The sequence below is a fragment of the Misgurnus anguillicaudatus genome, chromosome 9 (assembly GCF_027580225.2).
Source record: "Misgurnus anguillicaudatus chromosome 9, ASM2758022v2, whole genome shotgun sequence".
In the NCBI taxonomy this organism is placed as follows: Eukaryota; Metazoa; Chordata; class Actinopteri; order Cypriniformes; family Cobitidae; genus Misgurnus; species Misgurnus anguillicaudatus.
The window spans coordinates 9,471,680-9,490,000 of NC_073345.2; the positions used below are offsets into that span (position 1 = coordinate 9,471,680).

The 18,321-nt window shown below is 40.0% G+C and overlaps 1 protein-coding gene across 2 annotated transcripts in view; it reads right to left on the reverse strand.

The window, feature by feature from the left end:
• Positions 1–18,321, reverse strand: part of LOC129423920 (multidrug and toxin extrusion protein 1) — a 34,374-nt gene that overhangs the window by 8,783 nt on the left and 7,270 nt on the right. For both annotated transcript variants that reach the window (XM_073871110.1, XM_073871111.1), the window contains 12 exons: positions 16,265–16,366; positions 15,075–15,143; positions 10,641–10,789; positions 8,772–8,814; positions 7,018–7,062; positions 6,824–6,921; positions 4,094–4,191; positions 2,903–3,016; positions 1,578–1,645; positions 858–966; positions 670–745; positions 474–543 (listed from right to left, as the gene is read on the reverse strand). In XM_073871110.1, the coding sequence (XP_073727211.1) occupies positions 474–543; positions 670–745; positions 858–966; positions 1,578–1,645; positions 2,903–3,016; positions 4,094–4,191; positions 6,824–6,921; positions 7,018–7,062; positions 8,772–8,814; positions 10,641–10,789; positions 15,075–15,143; positions 16,265–16,366 (1,041 nt within the window). The remainder of the gene's footprint in view (positions 1–473; positions 544–669; positions 746–857; positions 967–1,577; positions 1,646–2,902; positions 3,017–4,093; positions 4,192–6,823; positions 6,922–7,017; positions 7,063–8,771; positions 8,815–10,640; positions 10,790–15,074; positions 15,144–16,264; positions 16,367–18,321) is intronic.

Consider the following 18,321-nt stretch of genomic DNA (forward strand, 5'->3'; position numbering starts at 1 on the left):
GGTATTCATAATTTGACGTTTCACACTGTGCATTCCTAAACCCTGGGTCAGGAGTCTCCAACCCAGCTCCAACACACCTGTCTGTAATTATCAAGCAACCTTGAACACCTTGATTAGCTACTTCAGCTGTGTCTAATTAGGTTCATAACATTCTAACCCTGCTTCGTTACACACTGCATGCGTTTGGCACCGCAATGCGGGGTTAACACCACAAATGTGGTGCTAACCCTGCTCCGGTGCAGGGTTTCATAACCCTGGGTAAAAAGCGATGCTAACACCGCTTTCAAATGACAGGTGTGAAACGCTCCTTAACCCAGGGTTAAAAGCGGGTTTAGAATGAAGATAACCCAGGGTTAAGCGCAGTGTGAAAACCCCTTTTGTTACTTTCATCCCGAGTTACTTTTGCCCCGGTTCTGCCCTACTTTCTGAAAAGAGCATTGTTTTTGAGCATATCACTTGCTTTTATGACTTACCACAAGACCATCAAAAAACTGCAGGAAAACATAGAGGTTGAGATTTAATGAGACAATCTCCACTATACCCCTGTTAAAAATATTAAAATAAAATATTGTAAACAGCATTGCAATAGGCCATCTGTGTCATTGTTTTTAATTGTTTGGTACAATCTTAAAATCTTTGTTAATGTATGTTATGACAGCAGTAACATACTCATCAGAGGTGAAGATGTAGCCCACCACAGACTTTGCAGAACCCAGCACGATTCCTTGTAAAACAGATAAAATTCCTACAATACAATAAAAGTGATACATGATCAAATATGACACATCCTTCTATACAGCACTAAACCTTAAACCTGTATTTTTGAGCAGTTGTGAATATTTCTGTGTTTTACTGACCTGAGATCATAAGAGTCACTTTACTGGTGATCAGGGCCCTGTCAGTGTCTCCGGCCCCCAGTGCGTTACCTACACGAACACATGCAGCTGCCTGGACACCCAATGGGAACTAAACAAAACATGCTCATTGACACACACACAGTCATGTACACAAACAATTCAAATAAACAACTTCTTTAATAAAATACTTTCTTTACTTTCCTAAGAAACTTAGAATCATGTCAAAGTCATAGCTGTCATTTGTCGAACTTTATTAAAGTGCACATATTATGCAAAATCTAGTTTTACGAAGTGTTTGGTGTGGTAATGTTAAAAAAAAACACAGACCCTTTTGTCTTACACTTGTTTTTATTAAATATGACTATGACCCTCACTTCTTTTTAAATCCCCATCAAACCAAAGGTGTCTTATTAGATATGATGTTTTGATTCTCTTGTTAATGTGATGTAACACAAACAAGCCCCGCCCATGGTTACAGACTGACTGGTTAATTTTACTCAAATGTTTTTCTAAGTGTATTTGTTATTTGGAGGGTATTTTGATTTGAAACTTCATAGACACATTCTAGGCACTTTCTGAGACTTATATTTACTTATCTTGTAAAATGGGCATAATATGTGCCCTTTAATGTTTGACAAGCACTGCTGACAAAAGCAAAGATTAACTAAATAAAACAGTCAATATGTTAATAAGTTTACAAATGAGATTGCATAAAGTTACCATGTAAGTAATGGTACCCAACTCCAGTAACACATGCTGGGCGGAAAGATCCACCTCTCCCAGCATACCTGCCAATCATCAGAAAGGGGTGGGGCTAAGATAACATTTACATATGTGTGAGTGTTAATTGCAGATGATATGATACATTCATATCTTGAATAGTTTATATTAAGCAACAAAAAGGTGAAATAAACAGAATTAAAGATAGAAGAAAAGCATAGTAATACATTTAAATCAAACCTTTAAATAAACTCTCATAATATAACACAATGTTGGTATTTGTGTTACTGTTGTGTATAAATCTAAGGGTTAACATTAGTGAGTTGAATTCAATAAATCATGAGAGATTTTACATGTACACCGTGTTTTGTGTCACAACACAATTTAAGAGATGAGTTTGCAAGCTATAAAACCTTCATGACCTTGGCAATCTTCAGTGCTCAAGAAAAATTATGATTAACAAAACATTGACTGTCAAGAATTTAAAGGAATAGTCTACTCATTTTCAATATTAAAATATGTTATTACCTTAACTCAGAATTGTTGATACATCCCTCTATCATCTGTGTGCGTGCACGTAAGGGCTGGAGCGCGCTGCGACACTTCGATAGCATTTAGCTTAGCCCCATTCATTCAATGGTACCAATCAGAGATAAAGTTAGAAGTGACCAAACACATCAACGTTTTTCCTATTTAAGACGAATAGTTATACGAGCAAGTTTGGTGGTACAAAATAAAACGTAGCGCTTTTCTAAGCGGATTTAAAAGAGGAGCTACATTTTATGGCGTAATAGCACTTTTGGGAGTACTTTGACTCGACGCAGTAACACTCTCCCATTATGAGAGTGAGAAGGGGAGCGGACTTTTCAGGCGAGTCGAAGTACTCCCAAAAGTGCTATTACTCCATAAAATATAGTTCCTCTTTTAAATCCGCTCAGAAAAGCGTTACGTTTTATTTTGTACCACCAAACTTGCTCGTATAACTACTCGTCTTAAATAGGAAAAACGTTGATGTGTTTGGTCACTTCTAACTTTATCTCTAAATGGTACCATTGAATGAATGGGGCTAAGCTAAATGCTATCGAAGCGTAGCAGCGCACTCCAGCGCTTACGTGCACGCACACAGATGATAGAGGGATGTATCAACAATTCTTAGTTAAGGTAATAACATATTTTAATATTGAAAATGAGTAGACTATTCCTTTAAGGGCTTACATAATTACAGATTCACTTTAGGTTAATGATCAAAAGGAAAACTTTAAATCAGTTTATGACAAAAGGCAAGTATACTGATCAACACATACAGCTTAACAGGGCTTACACACCTGAAAGGAAACCTCCAATCTCCCAGATCCACCCTTCAAAACACACCATAAGAGTGCTGGGTATGGCCAGTTTCATATAAGAGCCCCACTCTTGAAGTGCTGCAGTAGACCAACCTATAGAGGGAGACAAATTATTAGTCAAACACATAACCGCACACTGACCAACCACTGCAACCCCATGTGTACACACTACAGGTCCCATATATTATTAATTGACAAAACAATCCGAACAATTCAAAAAGACACAATCCATATCTGCAGGATATAATAACTTCTCATGTGGTTACCAGTGTGCCAAAAAAAGGAGTCAATAAGTCACTTAACAAAATAAAGGTGCCTGAATGACATTGACTGATGAAACCACTAACAAACCTAATGTTTTGGAAGATTTAGCTTTATAAAGGGACCAGGGACTAATATCACTAGATGAAATGTCAGTCTGTGTCTATTAAGGTTACAATATAACAATAATAATTTGTTTAATCTATGAATTACTTCATCCATTATTATTAAACATAAGTGTCTACAGCAGTGGTCACCAACATGGGTTGCCCGCATAGTCTTTGGCTGCGTCCGAAAGCTCCAAAATGCTGTATTCAGCCTTCAGAGGCTGCATTCCAAGGCACAAATCCAGTGTTTGCTGTACTTCCTGACTCCTGGAATGCGTGTGCGGGGAATGTGATTGGTCGAGCATGGTTGAGTTTGAACAAATAATGATGGTCAAGAAAGGGGCTGGAGAACAAATTTAGTGTAAATAAAGTTTTATTTTTACTTTTTACACCTTTTGACTGCGTTTTTAGTGAGAAATTAGTATTGTAGTTTTTAAATATGGGATTAGTTATCAAAAAAGTGTTCTCTGTTTATTTAACAGAATTCCATTACGCATTTGAAGGCTGTCCGAATTCATTTCCCAGAGCTTTCTTCATGCCACCAAAGCCATTCATGAGGCTTTCAGACACAGCTGTAAGTTGCTCATCAAAGCACATATGTTTATATTAGCTTGGCTTCTTTTATGTATGGTAACATTTTAAACATTGATAAAAGATATCAACAAGTAAAAAAAGTTTTGAGTAGACTTTATCAGAAAAGTAGCCTTCCAGATTGTTGTTGTTTGTTGTGGTAGCCCTTGCTCACAAAAAGTTGGAGACCCCTGGTCTTCAGTATGTGTGTGTGGCTCTCTATATTCCTTACCATCCCATGTCTCGACATGCAGCTTTTTCCAGCGTATGTAGGCAAACAGCAGAAGGCAGGTGGAAATCTGTGAGATGCTGTTAGCTGCAGCAGAGCCCCTGGGGGGACAAACATGTACCTGTGTATACTAAAGATGCATTATTCTCTCCACTTTTGGCCGTTACAGTCTTACCGGCCGATCACACCAAACACGTTTTAAAAGCTTGAAAATGCGAGGCAGACAGAACTGCCTTTATTTGATTGACTAGTGCTGCTCTAGAAATTACGTCACGTCATGACCGATGAATTGGGAACTCGCTTAGAGAAACCAATCAGCTTCGATTGTATGTAAAAGAGCCAATGAATGTTGGCATGCAGTATTTGCATCTGCTGGCACCGCCCTACCAAGTGGGTATAAATCCCAGCAAGTGAATTGCATCATTAGCTTTTCACCAACATCAACTGTTGAACATAGAAACAGATCTTTTGAGAGAGAGCGTTGTCAGTGGATACGTTGGCATTCAAGCGCATCACACTGTCCACTTGCCTCATTTTAGTGTGTGGTGCTAACAACCCCTGTGTGCTTCATTTATCCATCTGTACTAAGAGAGCTTTCCTTATAAAAGAGCTGCACAGTTGATCTGCATCTTTTTAAAGACTGGATATCTCTGTGTTCATGAGTGGCTTTTCGTCTTTTTAAAGGTGTCATTGTGCCCCCCTGTGTTTCTGGTTGCGCCAAGTACATTGGCCCCTTGGATGGTCACACTTACTGCCTCTCGTGTCTAAGCCTTGTGACTCTCCTCGCAGATCTGAGGACTACACTTCGCTATCTTCAGGGTGGCAGATTCCCTGTCCCGCTGCCTTGATCAGTAATGTCCAGCGGTGGGGTCCCATAAATGAGAATGAGAGAGAGCCTTCCCCGCAGGGGACCAACCCTCTGAGGCCTCTCAGTCCTCAGGGTCCACAGCCAGCTGAGACATTGGAGAGAGGTAGCAGGCCGAGCGTACCACACCTTTCCTTCAGCTCTTCCAAGGAAGACCGGATGTCTGTTGCATCATGTGATGGGGGGCAGTCTCTCGAAGCTCAGCTCGGATGTGCTGCTGCCCTCGAGCCAGGTAGTGCAACCTGAAACCTGAGCTGGATTCAGAGATGACTGCCATCCTCGCTCATGCGGGGGAGGTGGTCAGCTTGGATTGGACTCTTGGTGGCTCCTTTCTTCGCCCGCAACAGGCATTGTAACCAACAGGTGGTATAGATCCGGAAGCCCTTCAAGAACTGCATGAGGACATGAACCAAAGTCACCTCACAGGGTGTCGGGCATGCAATGTCCATGCTAGTGGTTCAGGAATGCCAGCTCTGGCTGCACCCATATCCCAGGCCGGCCTATTTGGCGATGCAGTCAAGAGCTTTGCCCAGCAGTTCTCGGCCGCCCAGTTCTCTTGCCCCAGTCTGCTCAAGCAAACTGGGGCAATCAAACACATACTGCCTCTGTGTCAACCCACTGCTACCACCTGTCCATTGACGGCAGCATCTCAGTCTGCTTCTCACCGAGAGAATCCACCCCTGTTCCTGCTCCACCCCAGCAGCATCCTCCATCGAAGTGATGTTGTGGAACCGCTTGTAAGCAAGGTGCTCAGCTCGTTCAGTCCACCGCGAACAACGGCACACACCTCAGCTCCAACTGGTTGCCCTACTGTGGGTACATTTGTGGTGACTTTAGTCATGCTCGCATGGTATCTGAGAGTCTGGTTAGAGCTTCACAGTCCATTACAGTGGCTTCTTCACACCATTAGACTCGGCTACGTGATTCTTTCGCCTGGCATCCCCCCAAGTTTGTGGGCCTCCTCTTTACTTTAGTCAAATATGCAGATGCCCATCTTGCATGCGGAAATCGCTGTCCTACTGGTAAAGGACACGATAGAGCCGGTCCCTCCAGCCAAGATGGGTTTTACAGTCCTACTTCTTAGTACCTAAGAAGGGTGGTGGGCTACGACCGATCCTGGATCTGCACTCTTTGAACTGTGCACTTCACAAGCTGCCGTTCAAAATGTTGATGCAGAAGATAATTTTACAATGCGTCTATCTGCAGTATTGGTTTGCAGCCATGGACCTGAAGGAAGTTTCATTTTTCGATTCTCCCCTGACACAGGCCATTTCTCCACTTTGTGTTCGAGGGGGCTGGCTCATAATAGCACAGTCTCGGGAGCAGCTTTGCAAACACAGGGACATGGTGCTTAGGCATCTCGATCATTTGGGTCTTCGAGTCAACTGAGACAAGAGCAAACTCTGTCACATGTAGAGGGTCTCTTATCTCTGTATGATTTTGGATTTGGTCAAACTTATGACACGCCTCAAAAAGGAACATGTACAGTCACAGTGCTCAACTGGTTGAGTTCATTAGAATCCAGGACAGTGGTCCCACTGAAGTTATTTCAGATGCTCCTAGGGCATATGACAACTGTGGTGGATGTAACAATGCTCAGGCTGCTCCATATGAGACCGCTTCAGCACTGGCTTCACAGCAGAATCTTGAGATGTGAGTGGCGCATCAGCACGCACTGGGTGCAAATCACATCGGCCTGCCTTTGAACCTTTTTCCCGCTGTCAGACCCTTCCTTTCTCTACAATGGCTACTTAGTTGTAAAAATGAGATGCTTAAAAGTGATTGGGATAACGGTATGGCTTGGCAAACAACAAATCTTATTATTATCTATAAGATAAAGTACATGTTGAACAGACTTGCATACATACATCACTCCCAGGTTCAGTGAATGAAGCAGGATGTAGTTTGTTGCTACATTTAAAATGTTGGCAACAACCGCTGTGTACATCTGGGGCAGGATGATCCCCTGAAACATGACATCACATTCAGTTTAACATCTTTCTTGCTCCTACAGTACAGTGTTGTACTTATTGGGATTATTGGGAGACTATAAAAGCTGTACCTGATTTTGCAGATAACACACTTGCAGATCATGCAGAAACATGGCCTAGGAAATTGAAGCAGAGATAACACTGTAAAACACTGTTCATTTTTAATGAAACATCAATATAAAAATATAAAAATGTGTTAACTATACAAACTTTAAACATGCTGGCTTGTTTACACCCATAGTTGGGTCATATATTTAAGGGATAATGTACAGTATAGGCAGCCAGTTGTTATCGCAGAAATAACCCCTGACAATGTGATCAGGACCTGACGTGAAGCAGGGGCTTATTACATCCAGCTTATTACATGGCTATTTACCTCATAAGTAAGGTAAAGAACCTTAAATATTGATTTGAAAAATTGTATTAGCTCATTTATTACTTAATGCATACCTTCCACAAGAAAACATATTTACTTTCGGTTATAAGATAAGACAAGACGTTCAAATGTCATGAATGCACCATTTGGTTTAATCCTTTGCAAATATATTGTCATATATGTCATTAAAAGAAAACATATTTATATTTAAATTTTGTATAATATTAACATGTACCTGTCAAAATTATTTGCAGCTTTCAGGTTATTGTGTGTTATTAGTTTTGAACGGTAGTTATCCAAGAATACCAAACCTGCAAATGTCGCGACTGGCCAATCAGAATCAAGCATTCCAATGAGCCATGTAATTAATTATTAACAATAACCCTATGCTGGGTTCTTGTTATCCAACTATAGATTCAAAACATCCCAACATTTTTAACTTAAGAGTTATGAGGTACTGTCAGGATCCTGCCGGAGCCTTGTCCTGTTTTAGTATTTAGTCCAGTATGGCAGGGTTCTGACAGTACAATGTTTTGTGTGGGGAATACGTGGTCTGTGTTGACTATACTAGACCACGTATTTCCTGTGTCTTGTCACTTTTTACCCGCTCCCTTACCTATTATCCCTTACCTGTTCCCCTCGTTTTTTGTCCCTATTTAAAGTCTTTGTGCCCAGTGTTCTGTCTGTGATCGTACTGTGTTATCAAGCTATGTTCCTGTCTGTATTTATATTGAGTAAGCCAAGTTTATTGTCTGTTCATTGTATGTTATTAGTGTTTAGTCAGTCAAAGTCTAGTTTAAAGGCGGAGTCCACGATGTTTGAAAGCCAATGTTGATATTTAAAATTACCTAAACAAACACGCCCCTACCCCAATAGAATCTGCACCTTCTGTTGATAGACCCGCCCCATACATACGCAACCCGGCAAGGACGTCGGTTAGTATACACGCTCCTTACTGCTGATTGGCTATAAGTGTGTTTTGGTAGTCAACCCTTCTCCTTTCCAACGCGTTTTTCAAACATCGTGGACTCCGCCTTTAATCTCATAGTTTAGTCCAGTTTAGTGTTTATCCGGTCCTGTGTATATTGTCTTGTTTTACCCCCTCGTGGGTTTTTGTTTTCTTGTTTTTTGTTCAATAAATTGTTCAGTTTTCTATTAGTGTCTGCGCTTGGGTTCATCCACCTTCCCACTCTTAAAAGGTATCACATGTTAAAATACGCGTTGCATTTTTATTGTAAAAAATATTTTTCAAAGAAAATAGTATATATTTATAATAAAAGCAAGCAAATGTTTTTTTAAAAGATGTTGATTGTCAGACTAAATAAATAAAATGTATTGTAGTGAAAAATGAGAAGCACAACTTAAAGAAAACACAAGAAAACTTTAAAATTTACAATCTACAAAAACAAGGCAAGCACAATGATGAAAAAAACATGTTGTTATACTTACAGGAACAGCCGGGAGGTAAGCCATAATATACAGCTGTGCAATCCTGAAAAATTAGTAAGAATAGATCCTTTCAATAATTACATTAATTTACTATCACAATTTCAATTGAGTAGATATAATCAAAAATATTAAAGCAAAGCAATAGTCATTATCAGTGAAGTCATTATTAGGAAAAATCACCGAATCAACTTTGTCTCGTTAGCTAACTACTGTACGTCTCACAACGAAACACACGCGGGACGTGACAAGGAAACAACGTGAGGTCACGCGTGCAAGACCAGAGTTCTCACGTGAGACTAGGATTATTTAAACCCTTGTGCATTATTCAAACTTACTACCTTTTCGTGTTGTTAGTGGATGAAAACATCCACTACATTAAACTGCTATAAAAATTTATCAGATTAATTTTTTTCCATTTTTTCATAAATCTGTTAATCAACCTCAGTACTGATCAAAACTACCAAATCTTCACAAAAATTCCATGATTTAAACTCTTTAATTGCCAAATTTAAGTGGTGTCACTGATTTCGGCAAAACACACACAAAATGACAGATTTTCAATAGAAAAAGTGATTGTAAACTGTTTTTTTAACCTTTTTCACAGTCTAGGGCATGCCAAAGATTGGTATAAACATTGGATTTATGAACGCATAAGTGTTTAGTCTTTCCAACAGGACTTGCATATCACTTGGTGCTCTCTGCAAGTTTGTCTGGAGGGACAGCAACTCATGCACGTGGGAGGTGTTTAGGAGAAGGCTTTTCCTAGAAGACCTGGGAAAATCTCTGGTCTCTGCAGCAATATTGAGGAGAGAGCATCATTCTCGCACACCAGTTGCTCCTGCACTGGTGAAAGAGATTCAGTCTCCTGCAGCCGTCCCCCCAGACACAAAACCACAGACACCAGCAGCTCAGGAGTAGAGAGGGGAACATGCAAACGGTGCACAGAACAAAAAGGAGCACTTTCATCTGTTGTGGTGGACACACTTGCAGAGAGCAACAAGTGATATGCTACAAGTCCTGCTGTAAATACTGAACACACACACGTGCACACATACACACTAAAAATTAGTTTTATTGTTTAGTTCTACATCCATCCTCTACTCTTGCTTCATTGTTCAGTTTATTTGAAGAGGTTTTTGTGTTCATAATAAAAGATGTTCATAAATCTGATGCTGAGAAGATTTTTTACAGAATCTTTTTTACACACACAGTTCCTGAGTTACACCACCGTCATCATTGTGTTGTGTCTTCGTTGGATGAAATGAAAGTACTATGTTTGTTTATCTGTAACTGGAAGAGTGTTTGTGTTGGAAGTGCCATCTGTACTTTACCATCATCATCATCATCACCATTTACGCCCCATCTGTTGGGTTTGATGTTACATGCTTGGGTAACATGTTTCAATAAGCCACCCTTTTGTTTATATTGTCTCCGTTGTCTTCTGTGTAACAGTTACAAACCGGTATGAATTTCTTTGTTTTGATGAACAAAAAAGGAAGATATTTTATGAACGGGTGAAAACAAACCGATCCCAAACACAATTGACATCCATAGTAGGATAATGAATACTATGGATGTCAATGGGGCTTCTGATTGGTTTGGTTACAAACATTTCTCAAAATATCTTCCTTTCTATTCATCAGAACAAAAAAATGTATACAGGTTTGTAACTTGAGAGTGTGTAAATGGTGATTTTAAAATTTTGGGTCAGCTATCCCAAGTCAGAATTTAGTATATGTCAGAATCTGGATTTCAGCCATTTCCAATGTAAAAAACCCTTATGGTGCACATTGACCCTTCTGGTTAGAAAGTTATTGTAATGCACATTTGAAACATCGTAATAATGTGGATATTCTGGATGAGTCTGACCTGGCCACCTCTGGTTCCTGCTTCAGTCTGAGTAGTATTGACTCAGCATTGATGAGTATGGCCCAACACGGCAGACAAAAGAGTAGTAAGATGATTATACTCCTTTGAAGTATCTCCCCTACACGCTTAAGATTCTTACTGCCAAAGGTCTGAAAAAGGATAAAATACATAAGCTTAATGTTTTTTATAGTGTAAATTAAAAGTTGAGTTAAGCACCAACATTATTATATACACATTCTTGAGTAACTATGCTAAGAAATACTGCAATATCAATACTGTTATGGACATGGTCCTATTGTCAAGTCAAGGAAGTTCTGAAATGGCTACTTCAACACTCTCTTCCTGAAAGCAGAAAAATGTGAGTTCCATCAAACCAGCATTCAGTTTTTAGGATGCAATGTGTCGAAGAACATTGTGAGTATGGATTAGAGGAAAGTTGAAGCTACCACCACCTGGCCCACTCCTACAACCATCAAGGAGTTACAAAAGTTCCTGGGGTGTGCCAACATTTTTTGGCCATTTTATACACAACCTGAGCTGCATCGTCTTCCCTCTAACCTCTGGCCTGATAGGTAAACCTAAATAATTTTCATAGACACCCAGCTGAGCAAGCTTTTCAAACACTGAAGAATAATTTTTGCACAGCACCTGTCTTAGTCCATCTAGATCCAGAGAAGCCTTTTGTGGTTGAGGTCGATGCATCATCAACTGGAGTCAGAGCCATCCTTTCCAGCAGCAGAGGAGCCCGTCCGACCTTCAACCATATGCTTGATTTTCTCACATGTTCAACCTAGCTGAAGCAAATTATGATATCAGCAATTGGGAAGTTCTCACCATTATATTGGCCCTTGAAGAGTGGAGACACTGGCTGGAATGTGTTTGTCATCCCTTCACTGTGCTGAAAGACCATATCCGTATCTACGTAAAGCGAAGAGGTTAAACACCAAGCAAGCTAGGTGGGCACTCTTTTTCACACGATTCAATTTCACAATTACTTGCCGTCTGGGCAATAAAAATTGCAAGGCTGATGTTCTTTCCAGACTGTACTATTTAATAGATGACCAACATCCTCCTGAAACTATCCTTCCCAATGGTGTTTTTGTATAATCCCTAAGAGGCAAAATGCTCTGCCGGGTTGCCCAGCCACACACAAATATGTCCCGTTACACCATCGGAACCCTCTCATGGCACAGGACTTCAGAAGGTTCATGAGTGGATTTAAGGATTGCTGCATCTTCAAGACTTCACATCATCTTCCTGTTGGAAAGCTCCATCCTCTCCCAATCCTTCACCGTCCCTGGACACATCTAGGAGTAAATTTCACTACAGATCTTAACACATGCATTTTCATAATTGTTGCATCAATAAATGCATTTTCATAATTGCTTCTCAAAAATGATATCTGACAGTGGTCCTCAGTTTATTTCCAGAGTGTGAAGATCGTTTTTTAGGCTCCTAGATGTGACCATTAGTCTCTCTTTCAGGTACCACCCTCAGATGGATGGCCAGACCGAGTGGAACATCCAAGAGGTTAGCCGTTTCCTCTGAACCTCCTGTCTTCTCCCTTGGGCTGAGTACAAACACAACTCACTTCGCCAGCAAGCCCATGGGGTCACCCCATTCCAGTGCATACTCGGCTACCAATCCCAGATGTTACTGTGGTCGGATTAATTATCCGAAGTTCCATCAGTGCAGCACTGTTTCCAGGAAAGTGAGAGGGTCTGGAACACAATCACCTGCAGGGGTCTGTCAGGTTTCAACAATGCTCTCCACTCAAAACATCCTCCTACACATCCCCTGTAAAAAGCTGAGTCCCAGGTACCTGTACACATGCAGGGGTCTGTCAGGCGCCAACAACGCTCTCCACTCAAAACATCCCCCAGCACATCCCATGTACAAAGCTGAGTCCCAGGTACATCAGACCCTTTATCTTCGTCAAGGAGGTCAATCCGGTAGCCTTTAAATTGCAACTACCATCACACTACCGGATCTACCTTGTCTTCCACTGCTCACAACTAAAACTATTTCACTTACCTGTTTTTCCCTGTCCTTCCAGAGAACCTGGTGAAAAAGACCCCCCCCTCCTCTCAAAGAGGACATCAGTGGGTAGACGGTTAGAAACATCCTGGACTCCAGATGCAGACTGGGAGGGATTTAGCCTAGAGGAATGTTCCTGGAACCCATGCAATGACATTCTGGAGCCAGATATGCTGAAGGAATTGCACGCTACCCACCCCAAAAAGCCCGCACCCCATGGCAGAGGTCACCCACATCGGCGCCGGAGGTCTCAGCAGCCTTCATGAGCTGGTACTGTAACGCCATGTTCTTTCTTTACTCACCATCTCCGATCCACTTCACTTGAGTTTTAATTACCAGCACCTGCCATTTATCACTCACCAAGCACTATTTAAGTAACAGCACCAAGACTTAAGATTTTTTATTTGTCACGTACAAGTTATATGGCATATAACAAGCAGTGAAATGTAGGTCTAGCATATGCTTTTTAGTCGTAAATCCAGCCAGCTGATCGGCACATGATCTCAATACACGACCGGAAATTCCGTCTGGGCCAGCTGCTTTCCTGATGTTTCAGAGCTCGATCAACTTCGTCCTCCGATACAGTTATTGCGCATGCGTCATTGATGCAGCTGTTCTTCTTCTGTGCATGCCGGTTTGCTTCGAAACGTGAATAAAAGATGTTCAGCTCGTGTAGTGTAGTGTAGTGAATAGTAAGCACTCACCACAACAGAGGGTTAACTTTAAAAATAACTGATAGTTCTCAGTCCTTGCCACATACGCCTGAAGTCATTCAGTTGAAATGAGACTTCACTAGTTCTCTGTACTGTTGTTTAGGGGTTCTCACAGCGCGTCAGAGAGCGTAACATGCAGTTTTAACCAGAGCGCCGACAAAGCTGATAAATACAGTACATCCGCAAACTCACTGACGTCAGTGAAACTTGACCCAAAGATGTCCCATTCTACGTCATTGAGCGCATCCTGTAGCGCTGCTTCTGATTGTTTGTATTCTAGTATGAGGAAGATGGCGGTATGGTCAGATTTACCAAAACCTGGTAGTGAGCTAGCTTTATATCGATTCGTGAATTGAGAATTGCAGTGGTCAAATGTATTCATCCCCCTGGTTGGACAGAAAATGTGCTGGTAAAAGTTTGGTGGTTGTTTAAGCAGACATTAAGCACCTCTGGTTTTGCCAGCCTCCAAAGTCCTGTCCATCCGAAGAACAGAGAAGCTATCAGATGGTGTTACAGCTTTGTCCGATACCAAGGAGGTCAGCCATGTTTCTGGTAAGCAGATAACGTTGCAGTCCCTTACGTCCCGATGGAATCTTATCCTGGCTCTGAGATCATCCATCTTGTTCTCAAGCAACTGAACGTTGGCTAGAAGGATACTTGGTAAAGGTGGACTGTGCGCTCTGGTCTTCAGTCTGTTGTGAAACCCAGAGCATTTCCCTCTATGTTTTCTTTTACGTTGCCTCGGAAAAGCCCTCTCATAGCCATTGTTCTCATTTGTTGTGCGAAGAATCTCAGGTGGCCAACTTAGATCATTGGGTAAAACGTCGTTAAACAGGTGAGAACTGGCTTCTGATGTTTAAAAGTGTTTTGCTGTCATATGTGATCAGTACCAATGTTATGCGTGCAAAAGGGGGGAGTAATGTTAAGTAAAAAATTAAATAAAAACACACTCTAAGCAGAGCGACCAGGACAGCACCTCGTTAATGCAAGCATGTTGTCATACTCCTGTATCTAAGAACCTGACTCCCATTGAATCTCTACTAGGATTGTTCCTGTGTTACCCCATCGTCGTCGTTGAGTGTTAGTCAGATGCAAGAATGGAAGCGTGGAATGAAAGGAAAGTTCTACATCTTATATCTGTCTGGAAGTGTTTGTTAGTTCGAAGTGCTGTCTGAATTAAACCACAATCATCACCATTTCTCATCTCATCTGCTGGTCTGTAAGTTACATGATACAATAAATAACCCTTTTGTGTATATTGTCTTCGTTTTCTTCTGTGAACATAACATGGATGTGCTATGGATTTCTTTCATTTTGATGTAACATGTAAATATTATAATAGGCCATATGAATTGGTAGTTATTTAATACAAAGCAATATAAACAATAGAATAATCTGATTCTATAGCTGGGCTCATGGTACAGTAGCATTTGTAGGCCTACATGTTGTTCAGGTTGGTTTATTTTGGAGATCAATTTTCAGTTTTTAGTTCAACATACAAGTTATTGAAATACAATAATCACTATACTTGAAATTTATCAAAAAAGTTTTTTATGGTTTTAATTATACAGTGTAAATGCAACTGTGGGTTATTTATTTAACATATTGGCAAGCATACATAACAGTTTAAACCAGGTTAACAATCATTTAATGGATTTTAATGATTCAGACGGTGAATGAATACCTGAGAGATGAGTGTGTCGCAGGTGTTGGCAAGTCCACACCCCGTAACTGTCGTGGTCACAGCAACAGTCTGAGGAAGATAAATTATGTTATAGCATCAAACTTTTGACTGTCACTGATTCCTTCTTGGAGATACAGACATTGGATTTTCATCAGCTTCAAGTGGACTTCTCAGAACAAGATATAGTCTTGGAACCATAGATTTGACGAGATAACATGTTTACCCAGAGCAGCGTTTTTCAGAGCTCCGACTAGAGCGGAAATATAGAGCGGAAGTATATACGCGGTTGTGAGGCATCTGAAAAAAATAGTTCCACTATAGCAAATAACACGGATTGAAATCATACATTGCGCCAATATATTTGTTTTTGGTCATCAACGAACACCACAAACCGCTCGGTGAGCAGCACAGTTTTTAAAATGAACGTTAAGTGTTGTTTTAATGACATGTTTGTGCATGGCCCTTGACTTCCATTCTGAAGCAGTCAAGAGACGCTTCTAAACGAGTCAAAAACTCAAGACACAACCCATTGTCAAAATTTCAGTGTCCATCACTGTAGTTCATCCAAAACAAATCAGAAATGAGACTCAGGGTGTTAAATACCGGAATTATCCTTTGATCATTTATCTTATTTAAGTTTTTATTTACTTGTTATAAATAAATACTTACTAATATAGTTAGGCCTACTACAATTCTGGATTTTAACGTTGGTCATTATGGTGATACTTGGAGAGCCAAATATTTTCCGAAGTGGTACTTGGTGTAAAAAGTTTCAGAACCACTGGTCTACACTAAGCATATAGTCTACTATGGATGCACAGAGATATCAGACAGTAATTATTATGGGCAGATAAAAGCGTTTTGCCCACATTTGGACATCTGAGTTTAAAAGGAAAACTATTTGTATTTATCTGTATCGATAAATGTCCTTCTAAGTAGTTAAATATCAGTATACATACAGACATTTTATATCGGTGCATCTCTAGTATTAACCATTTTTGGCTGTATTTTTAATGAAAATTGTACTATGAATTAAAAAAAGCTAAAAAAAAGGTTCTTCTTCTGACTGAATGGTTCTTTGAGGACATTGTTCTTCTATGGCATTGCAGTGAACCTTTTAATAGTGTATCTCTGGACAGCACAATTTAAAGTTACATAAAGAGATTTGAATCAGACGATGAAGGCTTTACCGCAGAGGCCAATGCATATCCAGCCAGTTCAGCATTTCCTAGATGACCACAGAATATTGTGATGACAAATGGCAGAAGGTAATTTAGGATCCTGGAGATGAGCTGTAAAACATGAAAACAAAGACATCAAATATGTATTGCATTGCTAGGCCCTACATGATGGGCTGTGGAGTGAAATATGGACAAACTCAACCATTAAAGGTATAGTAGAAGATTTTCCCGAATTTTAGAAAAGAACCGCTCCCTCCACTTTTTGAAAAAAAACGCACATGCGCAACACTCTACCTGCTCCCGAGAGGAAACGCCTGTTAAACGTGTGCACAAGCCTAGTTCCTCAAGACATAATCTGCAATGGAGAAGTAGCTTGTTGCATTTGTGTAATAAATACTACAGTGAACACACTGGAATTATCAAAAATGAACACGCAACATTTTAGAACATTTCAGCGTAAAACCTTTTACCATTTGGTCATAAGACTACTTTAGAAGAATTGAGATGTTTACCGTGTCTGCGCAGTGCAACTTGTGCCAGGGCTAGCATCGCTAATCATAGCTTACATTAACTTTTACTAACAGTGATTTTAAATGGATTTCTCTAAATAACATACACCAGCATGTAAAACATTCTCCCAAAAACACTCTGGTCTTGTTTCTTTCTTCAGAGGCCTTTCTCTTGTCATACAATTCGTAGACACTTTTTCTCTAGCGACCCTCAGACATATTGAAAAAACACAGTGAGAACGGCAAGCTTCAATGAGTGGCTGTAACCGTAGCTCACCACACATATACACCTAAAAATGCGCATGCGCAAAATTGAAGACTACCTAGGGATGAGCACGTACGACGGCCTTAACATATCACCAGAATGATTGACAACCAATAGTCTTGATGATCCACCTAGAAAAATAAAATCCTCCACTATACCTTTAAATAAAGCTATATGTTGACCTGTTTCAATGGTGTGGTAAAATAAGGAGAACCCAAACCATTAAATAAACTTATGTTGGGTTGTTTTAATGGTGATGTGAAATATGGACAAACTCAACTATTAAATAAACCTATGCTGGGCTGTTTCCGTGGTGGGGTGAAATGTGGACAAATGCAACCATTAAATAAACCTATGCTGGGCTGTTTCTATGTTGATTTGGTTCAAGCTGTAATTCCAATGATATCCTTTCAAAAAGTACACATTTGTACCTAAAGGGTACAAATTAAGAATACATAATCTGTAAATGTAAATGGTAGCCTTTTTCTGACAGTGTAGGTTGCGACAAACCTGGACATTTTCCAGATTCATTTAACCCAATGGTAGGCTTGGGCGGTATCCAAATTTTGATACCATCAAACCGCCTCCCTATTTTACCCCGGTATACGGTATTACCGTGAATAATTATAAAATTATGACGTAAGGCTTAGACAGCGTCACCATAATGTTGGCTTGTGCCTAAACCCTTCAGAAACTGAATAGCAAACACTAATACTGAAACAATGACAAAATAACATGCACAACAATATTAACAACTTTTATTAGCAACAACTAGCAGTTTATAAAAAAGTTAAATACAAAGGTCAAACAGAATTAACCAGTTGTCGGTTTAAAAGTGATCTCTAGGCTATTATAGACAGTGGAGACGCTACTACAGTTAGCCATTTCATTCCAATTTCCAGGATCTTTTTGTGTGAAATGAACAAATCCCTTACACTAAATTTTCATACCTGTTTGTACTTATAAACCAATAAAATCATTTGGCGCAAGGTCGTCGTTTGGGTCCTGGCGCGAGGTCACGGCGTTTGGTTTCGTGCACTCACATTGCATCAAGCAAAAATGTAATCAAAGCAACAGTCTCAGCCTTGAAGAAAATTGCTGAACATTTAAACCTATTTTCTGCAAATTTTAATGAAATAAAGAAAGTCCTCCTTCTGTTAACTTATTTTTCTGCATATTCCAGCATATAAAATAAAAATATTTTTTGTAAAATCCAGCAATAAAATAATTAAAACGAAAGTCTTTCCTGGTTGTATTCCAAATTATTAACATTTACGTCTTTTAAATGTAAA